This window comes from Callospermophilus lateralis, chromosome 12 (genome assembly GCF_048772815.1).
Source record: "Callospermophilus lateralis isolate mCalLat2 chromosome 12, mCalLat2.hap1, whole genome shotgun sequence".
NCBI classification, from domain to species: domain Eukaryota; kingdom Metazoa; phylum Chordata; class Mammalia; order Rodentia; family Sciuridae; genus Callospermophilus; species Callospermophilus lateralis.
In genome coordinates, this window is record NC_135316.1 from 84,904,246 (window position 1) to 84,928,462 (window position 24,217).

At 39.5% G+C, this 24,217-nt stretch overlaps 1 protein-coding gene across 1 annotated transcript in view; it reads right to left on the minus strand.

Moving 5' to 3' along the window:
• Window positions 1-24,217, minus strand: part of Rxfp2 (relaxin family peptide receptor 2) — a 51,998-nt gene that overhangs the window by 12,661 nt on the left and 15,120 nt on the right. Inside the window, exons 7-16 of the mRNA XM_076872253.1 lie at window positions 16,400-16,471; window positions 15,713-15,784; window positions 14,044-14,115; window positions 12,953-13,024; window positions 10,170-10,241; window positions 9,151-9,222; window positions 5,569-5,640; window positions 5,396-5,467; window positions 2,772-2,843; window positions 65-294 (exon numbers count right to left, since the gene is read on the minus strand). Coding sequence (XP_076728368.1) covers window positions 65-294; window positions 2,772-2,843; window positions 5,396-5,467; window positions 5,569-5,640; window positions 9,151-9,222; window positions 10,170-10,241; window positions 12,953-13,024; window positions 14,044-14,115; window positions 15,713-15,784; window positions 16,400-16,471 — 878 coding nt within the window. The remainder of the gene's footprint in view (window positions 1-64; window positions 295-2,771; window positions 2,844-5,395; window positions 5,468-5,568; window positions 5,641-9,150; window positions 9,223-10,169; window positions 10,242-12,952; window positions 13,025-14,043; window positions 14,116-15,712; window positions 15,785-16,399; window positions 16,472-24,217) is intronic.

Sequence of the window (24,217 nt, forward strand, 5' to 3'; positions counted from 1 at the left end):
TATATATCTCTAGCACACAGCTCATAGAAGATACCCTGTCTACTTATATAGGAAACATACTTACAACAAAGGATTTTGATGGACATAGCGTGAGTTGTATTTTCAGCTTTAATGAAAGATCTCATGCCAATGACAGAAAGATTTCCAAAGCAGGTAATGAAAGCTATAACCCAGACAAACATTCTGAGGATATTGTTAGCCAAGAGGTCCTCAAATGAAGAAATGCCGTCAGTCGAGGGCATACATATTCGGACATGGGGAGCATAGGAGCAGTATCGAAAGTTTTTGAAATAACTAAAGTCAAAGGGAAAAAAAGAGTCACTTCATAGTAATGATACAGAAACTACAGCTGCAGGTAGGCAACTTCGCTATGTTTGTTTGCTTTTGTTTGTAGTGACTACCTAATTAGAGGGCTCTTCATTAAATAAGGTGTTACTCTAGGCAGTGTCCTCTTAGAGATAAGGAACCTAAAGGACATGGAAGTTCAGAAGTGGCTTGGCTGAGGAGAGCCAGGGGAGGTTATGGGAATTTGAAGCCTCAGGGGCTCTACTTTTTAACATGTTCACATTGGATTATTCTCTCACTGGGTATTATTAGAAGTAGATTATCATTGCTAAATCTAGCCGACATCCAGGAATTTGTGCTGGGGATGTAAGAATCCTACTGTAGCTTACTGAAAACATCCCTGATTTGTCCTTAGTATTAAATAGTGAGGTCTCCTTAAAGCGCCTCCTTTTCCTTAACACGGGCAGGTAAGGGGTTGGTTTCTGAGACTAGGAGAATTCAGCCTCCCCAGAGTGGGGAGGAGAAGGAGCCGCCTTAAACACAGATTACTTACCAGGGTCTGGAAGCACTTAATTTCTAAAGGAAAATATAGATTTGTTCAGATTTGTTTGTGGTCACTGAATTTATGAGCTGGGGAATCTCAAAGTGTTGGAATTGGTGAGGTCATTTGGCTTATGGCCATCCCCCAAACCTGTGTGTTTAGGATTTTCTCCCATAAAACTAATTTCTTCTTCTTCTTTTATTACCTCTGTAAGTTCATTTCTCTGTTCCTTTTAATTTTTTTTTAAAGTCTAATCCTTTTTTTTTTTCTTCTCATCTCCCATCTTAGTTTCTACACAAGCCAGTTAAACAAAGCTTTCCTTGGCCACAATGACATGGCCTTGGTGATGGGACCCTGGGCTGCCCTGAGCCACCTTCTGCTCAGAACAATAACTTCTAGCCCTCACACAAGCCAGACTCAGGCCCTCCACAGAGTCTTGCTATTGCTTCTCTCTGATTGGAAGATTCTTCTCCTGGACATTGCTAGGACTGCTCTCTCCCTCCCTTCATGTCTACTCAAATGCCACGTCACTTTGACTTCTACCTAAGTCATCTAAATCCTCTTCCTATGCCTTCCTCGTTTTGCTTTACTTATTTTCCTAGCATTTAATACCTGATTATTTATTTGTTTGTTTACTGAGGTTCTAAAGTGCCCCAGGACAGACATTCTCTTGTTCCTCACTGTGTTCTCAGCATCTAGAAGAGGGACTGGCACAGATCAGCACGTGGGTGATGGATAATCCAGAGCTGGGTGTGTCAGGTAGAGACACAGTCCACCTACCTAAGATTTGGTGTCCAATTAAAGGAACTTGACATAGGATTTTAATTTATTTATTTCTTTTCCCTGACCCACATTTGACCTCTTGTTTCTTTGGATATTCCATTATCTCCACTGTCTTCTTTAAGTTCTTCCACTGTGACCAGATAGCAGGTGGAAGGGGTGGAAGCGATGAGGTGGAGTTATTTCAATGAGGAAAGGACAGGGAAGATGAAAGAAACCGTCACTCATCAGGGAGCGAGCTAAGCTTATATTGGTTGGGTCCTTCCTGACCTTGACTTGAGGCCTATATTGAAAATAGAAGCTTCTCCATTGAATTCTAAAGCACCTCTATTCTAAGAACACCTCACCTCTGCCTGCAACAAGGAACTGGGAGCCTCTTTAAATATTTATGTAATGGTGCCACAGGAAGAGAAATGAACAAAACCCCGTGGGTATGCGCCAAACACCTGTCCATCACGCCTCTACTGTAGCACAGACTTAAACAAAATGTTCTCCCAAAAGAGCACCTTCACATCAACACTTTCATCCACTTGCTGCACCCAACTTGTGATCTTACGAATGAGTCCTCCCTATTTTTGTGGATAACAATGGTTAATTTTTGAAATCATGAACATATAGATTATACAGTTGATAAAGAAATGATTATGTTATAAACACATATATTAACACAACTTAGTGCACTTTAGCCAAATATATTAAAGTGACTTAACAAAAACTACTAGAAAGATTAATTACCTCCATTTTGTAGTGCACTTAGTAACAGTAACAACACCTGGAATTTATATAGCATCTTGCTTCCTAAGGGCTCAAATCTTAGAGCAGCCGACTGCTCACTCATGTGAAGTGAATTAATGTTTCCAGGTCGCCTGAGTACCACTTAGCCAGTGACTTCATCTTGTGTAATATGTGGCATTCTGGTACCCTGATCTCTTATTGGGCCTCAATTGGATAAACATCGTGTTTCCAGAGAGAAGGGTCATTCATGTCGGCGCATCATAATATTGAACTCTATTTGACAGGGACCAAAGGTGACAAAATTAAAAAGTTCTCAATAAAAGACTTTTGTTGCATAAAAACACATTGCAGTGATACAGTAGACAGTAGACAAGACAACATGTGAAACATTTCACTATGTTTTCTTGTCCATTCTTTCATACATACATACATGTGAGAAAGATTCCTCATGGGTTGGAATATTCCTGTGTTTATATTTGGAATCTCTATCCTTTCCAGGTCTCTGGAAAATATACACAATAGGTTTAATGTTTCTAGGGTTCAACTTCATTAATAATTGCATTCTTTGTCAGCTCCTCCAAAGGTTTCAAAATTTTATGTTACCAGATCAAATTAGGAGGGAAATTTTAGAGTGTGCTTTCTCAGAATATTATCCTTGGAGTTCGATTTGTCACTCACAGGCAGAACTACATTCCAATAGAACATTTTCATTCATTTCTTTGGTTTAAAGATGGCAAGGGACTGTCGACTTCGGGCCACCATAAGCTGAGCGGCTTTTCCCTTCCGAGCCCTTCTGTCATGATGTTCTGCCTCACCTCACCTATAGCAACTGAGTCAGCCAACCATGGACTAAACCCCTGAAACAGTGAGCCAAAAACTTCTCCTCTAAGTTGTTACAGTCAGGTGATTTTGGTCACAGTGATGGAGAGCTGACTAACACAACCCCCAGTGGCCCTCACTCTTACAGTGAATGCCCTCCCCTTGGAGTATGGATGGAGTCTGAGATTACGGGGAGAACTGAGTCCTCACTGGAGGGCTCATGGGGGGGGGGGGCGCCATCTAGTTACATGAGCCATGTATTTATTCTACAGGAGTTCTTTAAAAGCTGAGCATTTTTTTTTCCAGTTGTTGGCAGTAGAGTAAAACCCTATGAGAACCCAGTTTAGGTGGCTTGTACTTTCAACCTACAGAACTAGGAGATAATGAAATGGAGATTGCTTAAAAACAAAAACAAAAACAAAAATATAGTGAGGGGCTGGGTTCTAGCTCAGTGGTAGAGCACTTGCCTAGCAGGTGTGAGGCCCCGAGTTCCATTCTCAGCAATGCAAAAAATCAATCAATCAAAATAGGCAGAGCTGTCTTGTGATTATGAAATCGGTCTGCAGTCTGATCTAATAAACAATGCCATAGAAGTTAGAAGGTTCCATTCAGGGCTGGTTCTCCCAACCTGTGAACATCACTAAAGTGAATTTTGTGGGAAACTGAATTTAAATATCCATTTCTTCCCAGTTTATGTATCGTGAGGGTTGAAAAACCATGGAGGCAGCCAGAGTAGCTCCGGATAAGGACAACCATTTTCTAAGATAAAAGTGGGAAGCATAATTCTGATTCCTCCACCTCTCGTTAGATACCCTCAAAGGGCTTCAATGAAACTGCCCAACTGGGTGTTTTTTTGTTTTTGTACTGGGGATTGAACCCAGTGGTGAACCACTGAGCCACATCCCCAGCTCTTTTTGTTTTTTATTTTGAGACAAGGTCTTGCTAAGTTGCTTAGGGCCTTGCTGAGTTGCTGAGGTTGGCTTTGAACTTATGATTCTCCTGCCTCAGTCTCACGAACTGCTGGGATTACAGGCGTGCATCACCATGCCCAGCCCTACACAATTAATTTATCCAGAAACTTCTTCAAGTGAAGACCCTCTTTAGACTGAAATAAGACCTCTTTAGGATGGTGTGCATTAAGAGCTACTATGTTTTCAGCAAAGAGATGGAGGAAGAACAATCTATAACAAAGGAAATGTTTTGCTTTTAAAAATATATGATTGAAAGATGCCTGGCTTTTTGTCTGTTTCTTTTTGGCTAATCTGAATAGGGATTTCCTAATATGGTTCTGAGTTTCCCTTTGCCTATCGGGTCCTTCATAGAGGGGTCACTTTACTCTCTGGAACTCGAGGGGGCTCTTATACTACGGAACCAACACATGACTCTAATAAGAAACTCTGAGCTCCTTCCAAAAGTCCTCACTTTCTTTCTTTTGCTCTCTCTGTTCCTCTTTGACTAATCACAGCTTTAGCTTTATGTGTGACGTGATTGTGATTAACACCTTTTAATATCCTAAAACACAGAGAACTTAATCTTGCATTAATTTCCAATAAAAACCTATTCAACAAAAATAAAAAGTGATATTAAGGATTGATCTTTGGAATTAAATAAAGAAATGCTTCAGGCAGAAATCAGGCAATACTCTGTTGAAAACAAATAAACATTAGCCAACAAATCGTCACCTAGGGAAAGAAATCATGAGGTTCAAAGAATAGTGGGTAGAGTTCTTGACACCACTGAAACCTAATCTGATTGATGTTTTAAGATACTAAACAACATTACCTATCTACATATTTGTGAGAGAATATTTTTACCTATTGAAAAGTAAAAATCTTGCAACGTAGACTGGTTTCAAGTAGCTTCTTACAGAAAAGGTAAAAGGGAAAAAGAAGGCAAGTCTTACATAATTTGTTTTTTTCCATAATTCTAGAAACAAAATTATTGCAAATTTAATTTTTTGTTAAAATTGTAGGATGAGATTTTTCCATAATGAACCCAGTTTTCAGGAAGAAGAGATATATGTTTCAAACACAGAAAGTGGCTTTGATACAACTGAATGGTAAAAAAATGTGCCTCTGCTATCATTCAGTATATAATTGATGGTAGCCGTGGTATTCACAATCACCTGAGGGTGCATGCTCCTGTGTGTGAAACACCCATCTAAAAATCAATGTGTCTCTCAGTAAAATACATCCACTAAAATGATAATGGACATAATTGTGATATTTTACTTACAGAGACTGAAGTTGTTTAAGACTTCCAAACTGGTTCTTGTGGAGATACAAAAGAGGATTGGATGACAGGTTCCTTTTTTACCATTGGAGGAAGGGGAAGAGAAGTATGGATGTTATTATTTCGAAAACCTAAGATGTTGCCATTTACATCTGATGAGCATGAGAAGAACTTACAGTTTTTGGAGAAGCCTCAGGTCTTTAAACAGGTGGACTGGTAGCTCCATTATCATGTTGCTAGACAGATCCCTGTTGATGACAGTGCAAACCCAAAGCAATTACCTTAGAAGTAAGTGACACAGTTATCACTCTGCAGAGTTATCATCACCCCATTTGGTATAACAGAAAATACGAATTCAATTTAATTAACCTGATAACCTGTTACACAACAAGGCCGTGTGAGTCAGCCAGATGGATGTATTTTCCACCACTTACAGGCTTGTGACATTTCTTTCATCCAGTTCCTGTCTGGAATTTCCTTTCACACCCTCTCCAACACATCCTGGCTTTAATATCTGCTTTGATTAATTTCCTGTTTTAGGTACTCTTTGTACTACCACTCATGCTCCTGATTCCTACGTGCTTCATGTAGGTGATCTCTTGTTTATCCAAATAACCTTTTTTGAGGTCAAGTCTTGCGTCTTCTATTTATTTTGCATTCCCACTGAACAATCCACCCACATCATCTTAAATGGACAAATGTTTACCTCTTAAATACATTCCTACATAGGACTATTTTTGTATAAGCAAATGAGAGTTTAGAATTAAATATGATAGCATCATTCAATCTGTGTATGCTGGAATCAGAAGAAATCAACACTGTTTAAGAACCCAGAATATCTTTCTGCGTCAGAGAAAATGTAAAAGATAAAACAGATGCACAATTGCCTAATTAAGAGTGAACAAAAAGTCTTAACTGTTCTTGACACTTTGGAGCTGCTGACGGAAATGTGGGAGTTATAGCTAAGAGTTCTTTCCTTAAAGAAGCTTTCATTTAGAGTAACAACTACTGTTCATTGGGGCCCAGTGGGAGGTAGCTAGGTCATTGGGGGCCTCATTCCCCAAAAGAGATTAAGGTAGTTCTCCTGGGATTACAGTTAGTTTCCATGAGAGTGAGTTTTGCATTTTTAAAAATGCAAGCCTCATCCCAATCCCTCTCTGGCTTGTTGTGTGTCCTAACATGTGACTCCTTCTGTACATGCTAAGTCCAAAATGTCATTTGCCATGACGCCTTCACTAGAGGCTGCATCAATGGGGCTGCCTGATCTTGGACTATCAGCCTCCAAACCTTGGGTTAAATATACCTATTTTCTTCATAAACCCAGCATCAGGTACTTTGTCATAGCAATAGAAAATGGACTGATATAACCAGATTACAAATCAAGGAAAGAATGAGGCAGGTGCAATCACAGAAGGGAAGACAGTAGGTAGAAGAAAGGAGTCATCAATCTTGGCCTGAGAAATTAGGAAGTGTTTCAACAAAGCTCAATGATTTTAGGTGTGGTAAAAGATGAGCAGCTTTTTTAGGTGACAGTAAAGTGTGACAAGAGAAACAAATTCTTGGAATTGAATGCTGTCTTTAGGAGTCAGCAAGTGGTCTAACATGGGTAAAGGAGAAACAACGTGGGGGAAACATAGTAAAAGTGAGCCTGGAAGTTCTTGGAGACAAGATGGGAGGGTTATGAATATACTCCAAGGCAGTCTTCTGCAGAACATTTTCCAGGCATCAGAATCACTGAGGTTTCTTAGAAAGATCCCATTTTCAGGTATCCAACCCAGAGTTACCACATCAGAATCTCAGGGAGGAATTCTGGTAACTTGGATTTAAACTGATAAACCTGTGATTCCTCTGCACATTAACATTTGAGAGCCATGTCGGGCCAAACATCAGGCAACAAGGAGTGAGGACATTGAGCAGGACAGTGGCATCTTAGGCTCTGGGTCATGGGATGACAATTACATCAGGACCAGAAAGAAAGGCTGAAATGCTAGAAGAGAGAATCATCGAGGTAAGAGGCTTCTTCATGGCCAGGTGAGAGCTGATGAAGACTTAACTGGGACATTAGCATGGTTTGGGGTCTGGGAAAACTTAGCACATTAAGAGGAAAGCCGAGGACCAGGGAGCAGTCTTCAGGCTTGGCTGGCTGCCAGGGAGGACGCTGCAGCCACGTGATGGCAAGTCCAGGTGAAGGAGCTGGCACTGGGGTAAGATGTGCTGTTACTTTAAACAGTTTGCTTTGGAGGTGATTTTCATGACATCCAAGCACCAGGTCCTGCTGGGTAGGAACTCTAATCTGGAGGTCCAGAGAGGAGGAGCATACCTGGATCAAGGCCCGGAAGGAGAGCCACAGGTGTGTGTGGGCCAGAGAGAGCACGGCAATAGAGCAAGACGGTGGTGACCTCGTAAACCTAGACACTGTCCTTGAAAGTGTCAGATAGAAAAATAAAGTACACTCTTCTGGGGGAAAGAATTGAGGGGCCTCATGTACTTATGCTTATTCCTCCCCAGGAAGGATCTGATGTTATGATGGCAACTTATTCAACACTTGTAGAATCGACTTGTAGACCTGCCTTGTTCAAGTTTAGTCTATCGACTTCTGAATTTTTTGAAGCTCAGAGCAAAGTGGATTGAACTGGATAGTATACTGATGGTCTTAAAATCAGCAAGCTAGTCTCTCTTAACTGGGGGGATCTGTCGACATATAAAATAAGATGAAGATTAGGGAAATTTTCAAATAGAACTCCAACTCACTGTTTCCTTCAGTTTACATATAAAATAAGCTCCTCTTTGTCTTGGGCTGCTGCCCACCCCAACCTGTAACCCAAGTCCAGAGCCTGATGAGGAATGGCCCTTAAAGGAAGTCTGTTCTTAATGGGCTACTTTTAATTTTTTTTGTCATAAAATAATAATATTTTTCATTATGTGGAGCCTTGACTATTCTAGTTACTTAGTAAATATTTATGGATTGAATTGATCATAATTGTTCATGAATTATTTTTTAAAATTATTTTTAAAATCACATTTATTTATTTTTTTCTCCGGTCCTTTCTGGATTAAAAAACAAGATGTAAAAAAAAAAAAAAAAAAAGGGAGAAAGAGTTTTCTAAGACATTAATTTCCATTTTAAGGCCTCACTTAGAAGGACAGTTCTTTACCCTAGTTGCTATGATTTTTAATTTAATAGACGAATGAATTTTAATTTCCAATGATAACCATTATGTGGGGGGCAAAGCAAATGGTTTTATATTTATAAAACAAATATTTGAACAGAAAAAGTTACAGGAGTTCCTTGAATATTTTTCAATGAGCACAATCCCTGTGCTACAAAAGTCATAATTTCTCAAGAGATAAGAATTTTTATTCCTCATGCAATTTTTATCAATATCATTTCAGTCAGTCCGTTATTCATTCAGCAAGCATTTTACTGAAAATTAACTATACTCCATCCATTAGAGAGAAATGATCCCTGTGTTTAAGAAGATCTGGAAAACTCATTTACTCCCAAACATACATACTCATGAAATCACCCAAAGAAAATAGGTAGGGGAACTAGAGTAGGCTAACTCCATATGAAGCCCACTGTCTGATTTTAATGTGCTCTGACTTTAGGATAATGTTGATTTTCTTAATTGAATTTTAACATCCAATAGTCTACAGGATTTTGATTGCCACTAGTGGAAAAGCAGTCTCACTAGTCATTTAAGCTTATAATCCTGGAAGAAGCAATCATATTCTTCCTAGTAGACGATGCTACTTACAGTTCTCCTAAATTTTTTAATGAAGAAAATGTCTTCTCTGGAACAAAATCAATTTGATTTCTAGGCAGAAACCTGTAAGACATGGCGAGAGTCAGCACCGTGGGTTTGCGTCTGCTGTCATAAATCAGTCATCGTTGGGAGATGCCACTGATCCGGCTGTAATCTAATAAGCCTCCTTTGAGATCTCAAAGGGAGGCATCTTCTGGTGTGGAACCTGAGGCAGGAATGCCTCCCTGACTCTCCAGGAAGCGTTCCTGCGAGCAACTGGAGCTGCCGGTGTGGTCTATAAAGCTGCACTTGGTTTGGATTCTGATTATTTTAGAAAGTGTCTCTTTCTCGTCTTTCTGCATCATTCTTTTCTCCAATCACCCATTCGATCAGCAATCGTTACCAAGTGCTTACTATCTGTGGAAAACCATAATTAAAAGAAACACAAAATACTTGTGTTTTTCAGCTTACCAGTGCAAAATGTGCCAATTGACCAATCCTTCTGTCTTCCCGCCCCCAGAACAAGCATAAGCAGCATTCAGAATCACCAGTCAGAATCTTTGGCCAATCAAATACGTTAGGTTATTTTCCCTTTAGAATAAGATCATATATATATGCATATAATTTATTTTTTTCTTTAGGAAGAGAGATTTCAAGTGATAAGAGTCTTTGGCAGTAACAGCTAATCCTTGCACACCTAATCATATTAACATATGTGATCTCATTTCACTGCCAACCTTTGGGTTAGGAAATGAACTTTTGGGAACCAGGGCAGCTGATAGTGTACACTGAAATGACAACTTCCCTCAGGATCAAGGAGCCAGCGGGAGACCCCCATAGTGGGCAACTTAATTGAAGTCTCAGCTCCACTATCAAAATCGATAAAGCAACCTGTGCACTCTCCTACTACAGCAGCTTCAGACCAAGGCTGCAAACAAAACCATGCCTTAACCTTCATTGCCAATTGTTTTCTTGGAATTTCCAAATCTATCAGGTCTCTTCGCATTTACTGAAGTGCATTGGGTACTTACAGCACGGTGAGCGCATCGCAGGACAGAAAGGTGGAGTTCGTAAGATACTTGATTTGATTGCCTTCCAGGTCCCTGAAAGTCATGGAGGGAAAGTATCTTGAGTATTTTTGTACAAATCATACGTGGACAGATACATTTTGTTGACATAGCTGTTCTGAACTTTGTTTTTACTCCAATCCAAATTTTACTGTTTTTCTCGTAATTGTTGCAGGGCTATGTGACTTATAAATGCCTCTTTTCTCTTTCCAGTTAATGTTAGGGCTTAATAAAATTGAGGAAAAGGGCAGCCTAACATCTGGTGAGTGTCTCTCTGTTTCTGGACACCATGTCATCAATGATAATATTGTCCAACCATCATATTCTGCTTCAGGTGCCCTTCTGCATTTAACACTTGAGGAATCTGAGATGCTTGGAGGTTCCTTTTCCTCCTGGTCATGCATAGTAAGTGGTAAAACTGACTCAAATCAGAACGGTCTGAATCTAAAGCCCAGACATTTAACTATGCCCTGGGTATCATGGGTTATTTTATTCTCACATCCTTCCTAATATCAGGTAGATACTTTGGTTCTGTTTTCCTGAAGGAGAGAATCAGACTAAAAAGTTATCTTGCACATACTGAACACCAGAGTCAGGCTATGTGCCTCCTGGTCTGTGTGATGTCAAAGCACAGATTCCTTCCCCTATAACTTCAGTGATGCCATGGTCCAGTGAGTTGGCGCTCATTGTGTGGCAGGAGCACAGCCTTGGCACCACCTAGGAATGTATTACAATTGCTCATTCTCAGACTCCACCCAGACCTGCTGGGTCAGAAACTCTAGGACAAAGTTCCAGCTCCCTGAGTCTTAGGAAGTCCTCTTGTTGTCTGTGATTCCCATTAATGTCCACAAAGCACAGGAGGAAGATGTCATTCTGCCAGCTGATTCCTTAGGACAGTGGCATCCCATATGCCCTGGAAATGCCATCCAGAACCTTTGTGAAAGGCAGTCTTGCTTTAAGCAGTGCAGGGGAGGAAAAGAAAAAGTCAACTTTCCTGCCAACTTATATTTAGAGTCAACTTCCTATAAATTCTCCAAATAGGACAAGAGCTACATTTCTGCTTCAGAACTCTTCTCATGGTCACACTAAAATCATCCAACTCTATATCATGTTCCTTTAAATCCAATTTTAAAACCATTGTAGAGAATTTTGTAGGAACTCAATATTATTTTTCCATTTGAAAAGCTGTGATTAGGTATAATAAACGCTACACTCTTTTCGATGTCTAATTTTTTGCTGAGAAAAAACAGGAAAATGTTTTTCACGTTCTCACCCTTAGAACACTTTGGAGTCACGAAAGCAACTATCCCACTTGAAGGCAAGTGAAGAGGGAGAAGAGGCCAGACCAGCGCAAGTTTTCTCTTGCCCTTAAGTGGGAGCAATTGGGATCTGACTTCTCACTTTTCTATTTTCTGGGCATAAGGACTCTTTCTCATTTGTGATCAGGCCGTCTTGCTAACTCTGTTTTCACTGGGCATCTATTTTCTCCCGTGGTGGTTTTGGGAGCTTACGGTGACAATGAGCATGCCGGGAACTTGGGCTCTAAGGCTGGCTCCTGATCTCCTTGCTGTCCTTCCTCCCATTGGCTGGGAGGCCAAGCAGCCTGGGCCCTGATATGCTCTTGCTCTTTCCTGTTTATTTCTCATTGTGCAGAGGTTCTGTGCCTAAATACTTTCCCACTTATTCTTGGTTTTCATCTCATGCTTTTCAGACCTTATTTCTGCTTTTAATAATGACACACTTTTATGAGCCTTCTAGTATTTTTAAAGGCTTTTGATAATAGATATAAACTTAAGTACATAGAAACAAAAGTGAGTAAACACAATATTGCCTAATAGAGTTTTAACAAGAAACTTTCAGTTCAGAGGGGAGTATCATTTTATGGGTACCAGTCCCTTGATTGGATTACAAGAGGAGTTCTGGGGGTTAGTACATTCCCTATTTTCACAAGGTGGGAAATCAATGGATGTACCATACTGGCTGTTGTAGGAGACCATTAAGATTCATGTGGCAGAGAATGGTGGGTAGTGGTGGTGAGGCCATAGTGTAAATTAAAGGAGTGTTTCATGTACGAATAGCTAATAAGAAGTGGAAATGGCTTAGTACATCCATCGAAGGTTTACTGAGTACCTACTGAGTCCAAATACTGGGGTACTGAAATCAAATATTTCATTTCTGTCCTTAAAGAGCTTAAGAAACAATAGAGGAGAGATGAACAAGTAAACTAGTGATTATATGATCATATACCCTGAGACTGGGAGAGGTAGAAAATGGGGGCACAGTAGTTTTGTAGGAGGTGCAATGGAAGTAAAAACGCAGCCACAGAAACTGGCTGGAATGCCAGGAACAGAGTCCCCAGAGGTGATATTTCAGTTGACTTTGGAAGGAAATGTTGGAGTTAGCCAAAAGAATAAGGGAGCCAGAGCTTTCAAGTTCAAGGAACAGAATGTACTTAGGGAATTGGTTGCAGAACCAGTGGATCTGTAAATCCGGAAGGAAAGGACATTGGCGGAGAGGCAGGAAAAGAGATTATACAGGGTAAGAGACGAAAAATAAAGGGTGTTGGGTGGAAGGTCGAATGTCACTCTTGCACCTTTGGGAGCCCTCAAAGGATCTTAAAACTGGGAATTGGCATGATTAGATATTTGATTTTGGGAAAAAAATAAGATGGACTTTCTTGAATGAACTTCGTGGCTAGTTTTTGTATTCTGGAGAAATAACAAATTAAACCTTGAATGAATACTCACATCCAGTTGAGTCGAGGCATTTGGGTGCACATCTGCGTGGGAAGGGCCTCTAAGTAGTTATTAACCATAGATCTTTACATAAAGAAAATATTAGTTAGAAACAAAATTACATGCCATTTTAAGAACAGTATTTTTACTATTCCACAATTTAGAGATTTGCATGCCAAAATGATTAGAAAGAATGAAGACTTTATACATAACTACCCCTTCAAAGTGGTCTTTAAATAGGTGATTGGCAAGAACTAAACAGCAGATGTCAAAGAAGCCATGAATGAGATATATCCTAGGCATAAATATGATGTGAAACAAAAGCATGTATATAGCAGTGATTTTGAAGTTCATGATCATTTTCCATATATTCCTCAAGTTTGCAATCATTTCCAGTGCCATAATCCAATGTTTCTTCTTAGGGGAAACATTAATCATTTGTAACATTAAAGGGCCATATTTGAAACCACATTAAATTTAAGGAATGACAGTGGGGGAGACTTGGGGGGAAAAAAACTCAGGAACATGTGAAGTCGCACGATTAATTTATGACGTGGTGGTCCCTTTTGACAAATGGAAAAATAATGATGCCATATGATTAACTGTAAAGAAACATAATCATCCCCTGCAGATGAATCATTCTAGTATATTAATAAACAGCAAAAACATAATTATGTGAACAGCTCTGTTGGTGGGGCAAAGATTCTGGAATTTCCAGTGACTATTGCTGAACAAAAACATATTTTTCTCTGTTAAATATGAAGTTGGAGTCAGGCTCCTGGGAGATTCTAATAGATTTAAATGTAGTTAGGATATAATAAAAATGAGTAGGATACAAAAATGAATCTTTGGTCAACTACTACAAATAAAAACATGCCTCAGGACTTTAAGAAATGGAAGGGGATCCAAAAAAAATGTCAACTAGTAGGCTTAAAATCAGCTGTTCCCTTTGAGCCATGGGCAAGAAGAAGGAGCACGGGAAAGGTTATGACTAATAAGATTTTTAGTAGATTTGAGGTTGTTTTAAGGCTTTTTCTGTAAGCTAGTGTTCTATTTCATTGCAATTTGCAGACAGATGTATTGAAAGAGAGATGAACACTTACAGGAAAAACAAGGAATTTAATCCAGTAAACAACCGCTGTGAAATCCTGGTTATTGGATTGTCGTCTAGAATTCTGACAAAACATATCAAAAACATTTGCAATGTTAGACACACTTCTGAAATAAAACCAGAAAAATAAATAAATAAATAAATGGTCCATTCCCATCTTGCCTCCTCCTACACCTGGCCTACTCCTCCTTGTTCTTCCACATTTGGCCCACGTATTATTTTCCTGAAAGCTCTTCCTTCACCCTGTAGCTAGAATATCACTTTCCTCCAAATTTCTGCAACTTCCATCCCATCACTTATCAAGTTGGAGCCTGATGGTTTGCTTTATTTCCCTGTATCTACTTTCTGCTAGACTTACAAGCCCAGGTATTTTTATCCTTTATCTTGGAGAGCCTGGTCCAGCATAATTCACACTTATTGGCTCCATAAATGCTTTGGCTATTTGACTGGCTGAATGGAGAATGAATGCAAAAATAATCTTTAGGAAATTAACAGATGGCTCTTTGGTCTCATGATGTATTTAACAAGGTCTGTACAAATGAATGAACGGATGTGATAACTATTCATAAGGACTTGGCAGGTGAAAGAATAAACATATTTGTATATTCAAATCACTGTATTAAATTATATAGAGTATTTTTTATTTTGTAGAAGAAACTAGACTACAGGGAAATAGGTCACCTTCTCTCTTGTTGCCTTTGAAGTCAGGTGTTATTTCCTAGTATTCTGAGGAGTCCCAAAGGGTAGGAAGTAGAAAGGGAGTTACAATAAGCACCTACTATGTGCCAGGAGTTTTGCATGTGGCATTTTATGTGTATTATCTGATTTAATCTTCATTACATTCCTCCTACAAAGGAATTATGATTATAGTTTACAGATAAGAAAAAAGAGACCTAGGTAGATTAGGTACATTGCCTGGGAGATTAAGCACTGGGTCAGGCACACACAAGTTCTGGATGAAGCCAAATTCTTGGCTTTTTCCACTGGTCCAGGACAACCTGTAGAAGATGAGCAAACTCACTCAAAACCTACTATTGCCCTTTGTTAGTTCTCCTGAAGAAAGCAAAGAAATATGCCATGAGAGTCCTAGAGAGGAAGCTAGTGGCTCAGTCTGGATAGTGGTGAAGTGCCACAAATAACCATATTATCAGACTTTTCTCTGAATGCTCTGGGAAGCAGAATAAGTCCTTAACTTGCTTACTTTCTGGGTCAGTGGTTTGCAACAGAGGGCAATTTTTCCTCGCAGGAGACATCTGGCAATGCCTGGAGACATTTTTTAGTTGTCACAACTCTTGGAAGAAGAGGTGTCCTACTGGCATCTAGTAGGTAGAGGCCACAGATGGTGCTAAACATCCTAAAAATGCACCAGACATTCTGTTCTCCCTGTCTCCCCTGAATGAAGAATTATATGGGTCAAAAGGTCAATAGAGTTGAGGTTGAGGAATCCTGCTCTTGGTGAACACTGGGGGAATGGCAGGCTGACTTGGCAAGCCTAATGCTTGGCATGCCACTGTCTAAACTGCTTGGGTCAAAGTGCTCCAGATTGTGTGCCAAGAAGAAACAGAATAATAAACAAGATACCTCCCAAAGTGGAAACAGCACTGTTGTGTATTCTGAATACTGTGATCATTTATGAGGGAAACGAAATCTGGGATACTTACAGCCATGTTAGCTGATGCAAGTCTTTGAATACTCCAGGTCTGAGAGTAGTAATGCAGTTGTGGTTGAGATATCTACAAATAGCATGGGTGAGTTAATAACGCAAACTCAATATTCCATTTTAGTCACATATAATTAGAATATGAGCCACTGATGATGACTGTAAAGTATGGACATTTGCTTCTGAAAGCATTTTGCTGGCTGAGCAGAGGGGAAGACACCCAGGGATGATCAGAAGCTACAAATAACCACACGTTCAGTGTGTTCAACACGAGGGGCAGGGCAAGAGAAGTGGCCAAAATAATGTTCAGGGTATTGCATTATGGTAGAATATAAGAGTGCAATAACTAAATATGTAGGTCAATTTTTGTTTTTATTCTTTTTTGGTCACATCCTTAGTATACCAATATTTTTGGAAAGCGTAAGAGATGGTTAGGAAAAAAAGGCTAAAATATTGTGAAAGTGACCCAACTTGGAGAACACAATGTTACAGAGAGTCTTCATATGTTTTCTGATAGTATCTAAATCTTTGAATGATTTTTTAAACATAATAATTAAATCTGAGTATTTTGTGATAACCTGTTCCTCCCATTTCTCTACCACCAAGTCAAACCTTGAAAGCCTACCATTCTACCCTTTTAGTTTACTTAAATTTATACCCATTATTTTATCACAAAGAAGTTACTCACAATATTTGCAGATTATATAATCCAAAAAATGCTTTCCTGGATATGTGTCTAAGGCAATTATGCTGAAGAAATCTGTTAGGAATAAGACAGAAGGATAAGGTAATTATGGTTTATGGGCTTTGCTAGTTTATTGAACGTGCTCTTCAATTGAAGACAATTTGTGCAATTGGCTTATAAAGCCCAAGGTCCTATTTGCATGTTGGGGGCAAGTGTTGTTAAGTGAGAGATGGTTCTGAAGTAAGTCAGTGCCTACTGTCTGATAGCACCTGTGCAATGAAATTTGGGCATCTCTGACTTGTACTGCGGAACTCTGGTGTGTTATGTTGTGTCTGGGTATAGTCCTATTTCTACAGGTTGGAGCTATAGCAACCTCTTGTTCTGACTGGCAGGATCTATTGGCCATGAGAGACCAGCCAGCCTTTTCTTGGAGATTTCTCTGTCAGCACAGAATTGAGTCTTTAACTCCTCAACCCTCCTCATTCTATTCCCATGAACAAAGGAGGTGGCCAGTTTTATTCTTTTCCATTTCAAGATGCAAAGTAAGAAGCCTAAAGTGAGATAGTGAGGTGCTCAGGATTCTACCCATCATTGAACTGGGTCTACTGTGCCCCTCGACTCACAGGACTGTGATTTACTTCACCTCTGAAGCAACTTAACAATACCCTATTGATTCAGTAACAGTGCTTGCAGGATTCTCTAAGTAAACAATTTCCATCTCCTAGAAATGAGACAAAAGGAGGCTAGCCTTGAATTAATATTTTCTTTCTTTTTTAACATATATGTATTTTTTTATTCATAGGTGGACACGATGTCTTTATTTTACTTTATGTGGTGCTGGGGATCAAACCCAGTGCCTCACGCATACTAGCTGCGTGCTCTACCTCTGAGCCACAATCTCAGCCCTTAAATTCATATTTTTAAAGGCTTCCAGGGGCAGGGACTAGCCACACAAATAATAGTAACTAATTAACACACAGTTTTCTGAATGGTTTTGATTTCTTTTGTTTTGATTTGAATTGATTCCTCAAATATTACACAATATTGTCTTAATTGTCATGGTACTCTACTGCAAAGTATAGGCAGAACATGTGCTTATTCCGTGTCTGGCTGCACTTTGAATTTTCTTATAAAATAATTATTCCCTAACAGAACATTCTGGCATTTGCCTTCACATCATGAGTGTGTTATAGGGGTGCTAAGTTATTGACAGCCTTAGATCTCAAGGTAGCCCGGTAAAGCCAAGGTTAGCTTCCAGTTATTAGCAAACCCATTCTTTTAGCCCAGTATGAAAAATGTCATTTTCCTGGTGGACCACCATGTGGAAAGGGTTGGTACTACAGAGCACGTGTATTACATCTATAGTGATACACAGAGCATCAATTTCAATGCTGAAAATAAACTTGAAACTCAGTGTGACCTTGTGCCCTCCCAACCCCCTATCCCCTGCACCATGTCTGTGGGGAGATGCTTCATAGTGCAGCACAAATTCTGCTGTTGGTTTAAGGTTCTGCTATGAACAGGATGAACCGACATGGATCAATATCTGTTTTAGCATTTTCAGAGCCCTTGGACTGATGTAATGAAAGATAATATGGTGAATTAGGTTACAGAAGCAAATGAGAATAGAAAAAGAATATCATACTCCAATAAAGGTATATTGAACTTTCTTTTGAATATAAAATTCATTACCTAACTACTGCTATTTACGTTTTATTTGAGATGATTAATTGAAAAGCACAATGCATATTTGACATAAATCTTAAGGGACAGGTACAGTTATAATCAATTGTGAATTTGACCTTGTGCTTTTCTCTTAGAAGTCAAAGGCAATAGGAATAAAACCAATGATCTGTATGATTCACCTGATGTGTACAAACTATCTCCCTTCACTGACGTCACTTAAGCTCCTTAATTAATAAAGAGCCTCTACTCCAGTTATCTGCTCAGCTGGCTGGCTGCCTCCACGTTCAGACCTAGAGTCTCAAGTCTCAGGTCTCAGGCATTGGCTGCTGAACTTAAACTCCATCCTCAGTATCTACTTTCTTCTTTGCAGAAGAGTAGCTTAGAGAATGAGAGGGGAAATATGGAAACATGATAATTTGGTGAGTGGCGACCTCCTCTTAGTCAGAACTTAGATATGAACCCATTTAATACACTTTACACTGAATGGCTTTTCTAAGAATAACTTACTGCTTCATGAATTCCTGCTGTTTCAGCTGTCAGAATTTTCAAGCAGAAACGCCAGGAATTTATGTACCTGAAACTAAAGCAAATAAATGCTTTAAAGACATGCATAGGCTATTTTTTTTTTAATGTGACAATTTGTATTCAAGAGCCAGGCAAACACCTTGAATTACATTTTGTTGCCAATGATTGCATTTAACAACAATCCAGTTGAAGAAGGAATTCCTAATTTTTATAAGGTTTGTGTTACAATGAGGAGGAGAACTGCTATTGGTTTCCATGGTAGCAGTGATAAAGTATTAGAGTCAATCCCATAAATTGTATTTTATTTCTCTGAAAGGTCATCTGAAACTGCCTTTTCTTTCTCAACTTTAGTAGGTCCTGACATTTTAAAAGATTATTAAAGTGAATAAATTGACCAATGATAAAAGCATTCAGAACAGTTAAGCAACATTTGTTCATCTGGCAATTAAAATTTAATTTTGATTTAGGCATTTATTTTACCCAGTGCCTACCCGACCTCAATTCTACTGTATTTAGAACATTCCTGACTGGGGACTTGCTTGACATTAAATTCTGTACTCTCTTAGGATAAATTTCAATACAGTCAAAATATGCAGATGAACTTTACTCACTCAATAGACTCAAAAACAGGTTTTTGCATGCTTTTCTCTGCTAAAACCAAATAAAACCTAGATTCTTTCACTGGTATTCAGTCTCTCCGATTATGATTAAGTGACCTCTCCAGAATATGCTACATCTTCTGTGGAAATTCGTTTTCTTTAGGCAAAATGCCCACTTCACCCTTTTCCCAGTACCCTTTTAGTGTTCTTGGTTTATATTCCTTTGTTCTTTCTTCTAAATCTGCTCCCTACCTTCTCTTTAGTCCTGCATGTTGGTTCTCGTCCATTGGGAAAACACTGATCCTCATGATGTCCATAAGTATGTATGCTATAACATCCACGGCAGGGGAATGGGGTACTCTATGGTACTGTGAGGACCCAGGAGGACCTCCAACTCAAAAGGCAGCTATGGCGGCCCAAGAGTGCTTCCTTCACAAATCAAGGATGAACGTGAGGGTTTCATGAAAACGAAATCATATTTGACCTACGGCATGTTAAAAAATCAGAAAGAAAAGTACACTGTGGGAAACAAAAATGTACTTCTGGTGATACTGTAGAAGTAAGAAGGTCTTTAAGAGAAGTGTAAGCTGGCCTCCTGGGACTTGCTTGTAATGTTGTGAGAATGTAAAGAAATAACCAGCGGGCACGGTAGTGCACTCCTATAATCCCAGCAGCTTGGGAGGCTGAGGCAGGAGGATTACAAATTCCAAGCCAGCTTCAGCAACTGAGTGAGGCCCCAAGCAACTCAGTGGTTGCTTAAAAACAAAAAAGGGCTGGGGATGTGGCTCAGGGGTTGACTGCCCCTGGGTTTAATCTTCAGTACCAAAAAAAAAAAAAAAAAGGAAAAAGGAAATAACAGCTTATTTCTCAACTCCTACTTTGTCCCTGTCTCTCACAGAAGGTGGCCTCAGGACTGAGGTGAATTGAAAGGCTGTGGAGTGTGGGTAGGGAAAGTCCAAGATAGAATCTGTTAACCAAAAGGAAATAAAGCCCTCTAGTTTGTACAATTTATCTTAGCAATCGAGAAACACCAAAAAAAGAGAACATCAAAGCAAGACAAATTCCAGAGGAATCTGGAGCAGCTAGAAAATTAGAGATGGCCACCGTGGTTCTGATTTTTCAGAAGGGGAAGTAGTAGGTTTTACAAGTTATGGTGAATGAGCTCCAAGCAGGCCTGCTGAGCTCCTAGAACGGGCTATGTCAATGTTGCTTTGTGAACATCTCAACAACAAAGTGAACAGGACGGTTCATGAGAAAACAGGGCGTGCCTGATTAACTTCAATTTCTTCTTTGAAAGACTGACCAGAAAAAAACATGGGATATATACCAGTGTATCTATCAGGCACTGATCAAGTGGTTTGTGATGTTTTTATAGACAAAATAAAGAATTATATGGTCCTTATCTGAAGGATGATGATGAAAGATATGGAAAGATATTTTGGCACTGTCTTCTTCAATATTTTACTCCATTACTTGGTTAAAATATTAAGTTCATCTTATTTGCAGATCACAGAAATCTGGGAGGAATACAACACATGTTGGATGATCCAAAAAGGATCATCATTTAGTAAGAAAAATTGAATGTAACAGGATGAAGCTGACTAGTGATACATTGAAGGACCCACAACTGCCTCTTACGTGCTAAGTGTACCAGTACAAGAGGGAGCACATGCAGCCTCAGCAGTGACTCAGATGGCATAGATTAGGAATGTAGGGGCAAGATATACAGGAGTTAAGGGAGGTAGTTACCAGGGTCTTCCACATGTCATGTAAGCACTCTACCACTGACCCTAGATCCACACTCTGCATTTAAAACTTTGTTTCTTGACTCCTTTTCTCCATTGTAGTTTAAGCTCCATAAAGAGGGGGCTTTTCACCCTTGTTGTTGACTGCTGTACGCTCAGCGATTGGCCCCTTGTAGGTACTGCTATTTGTTGATGGGATGAATGAACAGGTGGACTTTGCTGGCCTTTCCTCTCTTGCTATCCTTCTGGCTCCTCCCTTTTCCTGATACCAGTTCCTGGGGATGGTTGGGTATTTACTATGTTGGTTATTTGGGCTATTGTATGTTAAATTGGGGAGAAAAACCAAGAGCAGTAGAATAAGAGGGACACAGTGGAATTGGGGCAGGGAGGAGCTTTTTCTGGGAGTTTAAGGGGGAGTGGTAGGAGGAGCTGAGAAATGAAAGGAAAGGAGATGGGAGGAAAAGAGGTATAATGAAGCGCTGCTGACTTCTGTGCTGCTATAGGATATTTGAGCAATGCTTGAAAAGGATGTGAGCTATTTTCAAAATAAAGTCTAGGTATTGGATGGTTTCTTTTTTTGTTTCTCTCTCTCTCTCTCTCTTTTTTTTTTGGTACTGGGGATTGAACCCAGAGGCGCCTAACCATGGAGCCACATCCCCAACCCATTTTATGTTTTATTTAGAGACAGGGTTTCACTAAGTTGCTTAAGGCCTTGCTAAGTTGATGAGGCTGGCTTGGAATTTGCAATCTTCCTGCCTCAGCCTTCTAAGCCGCTGGGTTTATAGGCGTGCACCACTGCGCCAGGCCCTAGATGGTTTCACTGATGGAAACAATACTCTTGAGATTGGATCACATGGGCTAACGCTTCCTAAGGAGCACAATCAGAAGGTTTGAGCCAGCTGTCTGACTCTGGACAGACAACCTTTCTTCCAGAATGGGATCCTTACTCCTACCCACCTCACCAACTTTGAGGACCAAAGCCCAAATAAGAACTCCAAGTACTAGAATTCTTCATAAGCTTTAAAAAGTGATATCTAAATGAAAGGAATTATATTTCATCCACTGTGCTGTATCTTGTATATAATAGACACTTAGTGTTTCTTGATGAGGGTCTCATAATCTCTTTTCTGTGAGATTCTGGGAGAAATAAATTACTAGGAAGCATTAAATAGCAGCTCACATGGAGAGAACCCCACTGGCTAATGTTCAGGTCATGATGTGGTCCCTGAAATTCTCAGACAAGGTAGAATTAAACATTTACTTGAAGAAGTTGCCAGCTGATCTTGGTAATGAAGGTTAATCACTAGGAAAATATAGGACTTGAATTACTGCAGTGCTTGAATTACTCAGTGGACTAGCAGTTACCATACAAGAAAGTATTGACATAGAACAAAGTACGATCATTGAACAGGAAAGGACTTTGCCTGAGAAATCTTATTTTACCTTTCCGACCTAATCCTCTAGTGACCCTTCTACCTCCCCAGAAATTGGCTTTCCCCATATCAGGGGGCAAAAGATAAAAGGGTGAATCTGCATGGGTCAGGATAGTATGAGTTGGTACAAATATAAAACAATTTCTTTCCATCTCTAGGTCTTTTTTTTTTTTTTTTTTTAATAAAAAATAAGCCCTGGTTTGAGCATGAGAAGACCTGGGCTGTAATTTTGACTCTTTCACTGTCTGATTGTAGATCTTAGATGAGTCATTTAATCATTGTAGACTTTAGCTATCTCATGTATAATAAGTGGATCTAATTAGAAATTCTTACAGCTTCTATGACACTTGATGATAGAATTGGCTCGACTGTCCACAAAGGCCATGTGTTAAAGCTTGGTCCCCAGGTTGGAGCTACTGGGAGTTGGTAGAACCTTTAGTGGGTGTGGTCTAGTTGGAAGTCTTCAAGTCACTGGGGTTGTTCTGTTGAAGGTGATAGTGGGACACCAGCTCTTTCTTCTTCCTCATTGTCTTTCACTTCTTGATCATGAAGTGAGAAGTTTGGTTCTTCCATGTGCTTCTACAATGATGTACTGCCACAGGCCCAAAGCAACAGGGCTGACCATTCATGGACTAAAACCTTCAAAATACATTTGTCATGGACTGAACCATAATAAACCTTTTCTCTTTATTAGTTGATTATTCCGGGTATTTGTTATAGTGATGAAGAACTGACTAACAATTTTATCAGCTACTCTGAAACAAGATGTTTCCACCTTTTCTTTCTACTAGTACTATTTTATTTTTTCCCCCTTGAGCATAATTTCAGCATTGCAAGAACAATATTGATTCACAGAATGAACATACTGTGATTTTCAGAGTTTCCAGGAAGATTAGAAGCACTGTGGTTAAGATTTCCTCTCTAGGGGAGCCTAGAAGCCCAGTGTGACAATGACAATTTTACCACATGTTCTTAGATGGTACAGAAGACCTAACTACAGCTGGGATTTACAGAGGTGATCTTCAAACTCAGGTAAGGTTGAGTATCTATGTTCATATGAGACCACCTGATGGACTTCCTTCACTGACTTCCTTTCTTTTATGAGGGAATCCGTCCTTGGGATTCATGAACGTGGAATCATTGTTGATATTTCCACCCAAAGATTCAGATCATTTTTGTCTGGTAGTTTATTTTGCAAATTTCATACAGCTAGAAACTTTTCTTCTATGCTCCGTGTCAAAGGATAAAACACAAAGATGAAGATACAAGCATGCACAGCATTAGCCTGCTAATTTTGTTATCTAGACTAATGGTCCTATTGGCAGGTATAGCTCTCTAGTGCTCCTGGGGTACTGGCCAGACACTAACCCACCTTACCGAGGAATCATATATGAACCTGTATATTTTTCACCTATAAAATATGAAAATGAGGTATCCCATTTTGCTGACAGGAATGTCCTTTCCCTCTATCCAATGCAACTTTTCAATTAAATTGCTTCAGTGTGAAAAGATGGTAAGTTATTCATCATCATAAGGTTGCTTAGTGAGTAAGGTATATCAAAGAAAACCATATGCATAATATTAAGAGACAGTTCATGAAAACTGTGGTGGAGATTGATGATTCATCCCTAACCTCCAACAGAGACCACCTCTATATTTCCCAATCCCAGTTATCTTTCTTGGATGATGCTGGAAGCATATTTGCCCTTTCTTTCTCACTGAATTCTATATGCTGACTATGCACCACCACTTATTGATTTTCTCTCTCCTCAGATAAGCTAATGTACTGATTGTACTAGAAATGTGTTTTTGCCCCTATTACCCTGGGGAGGT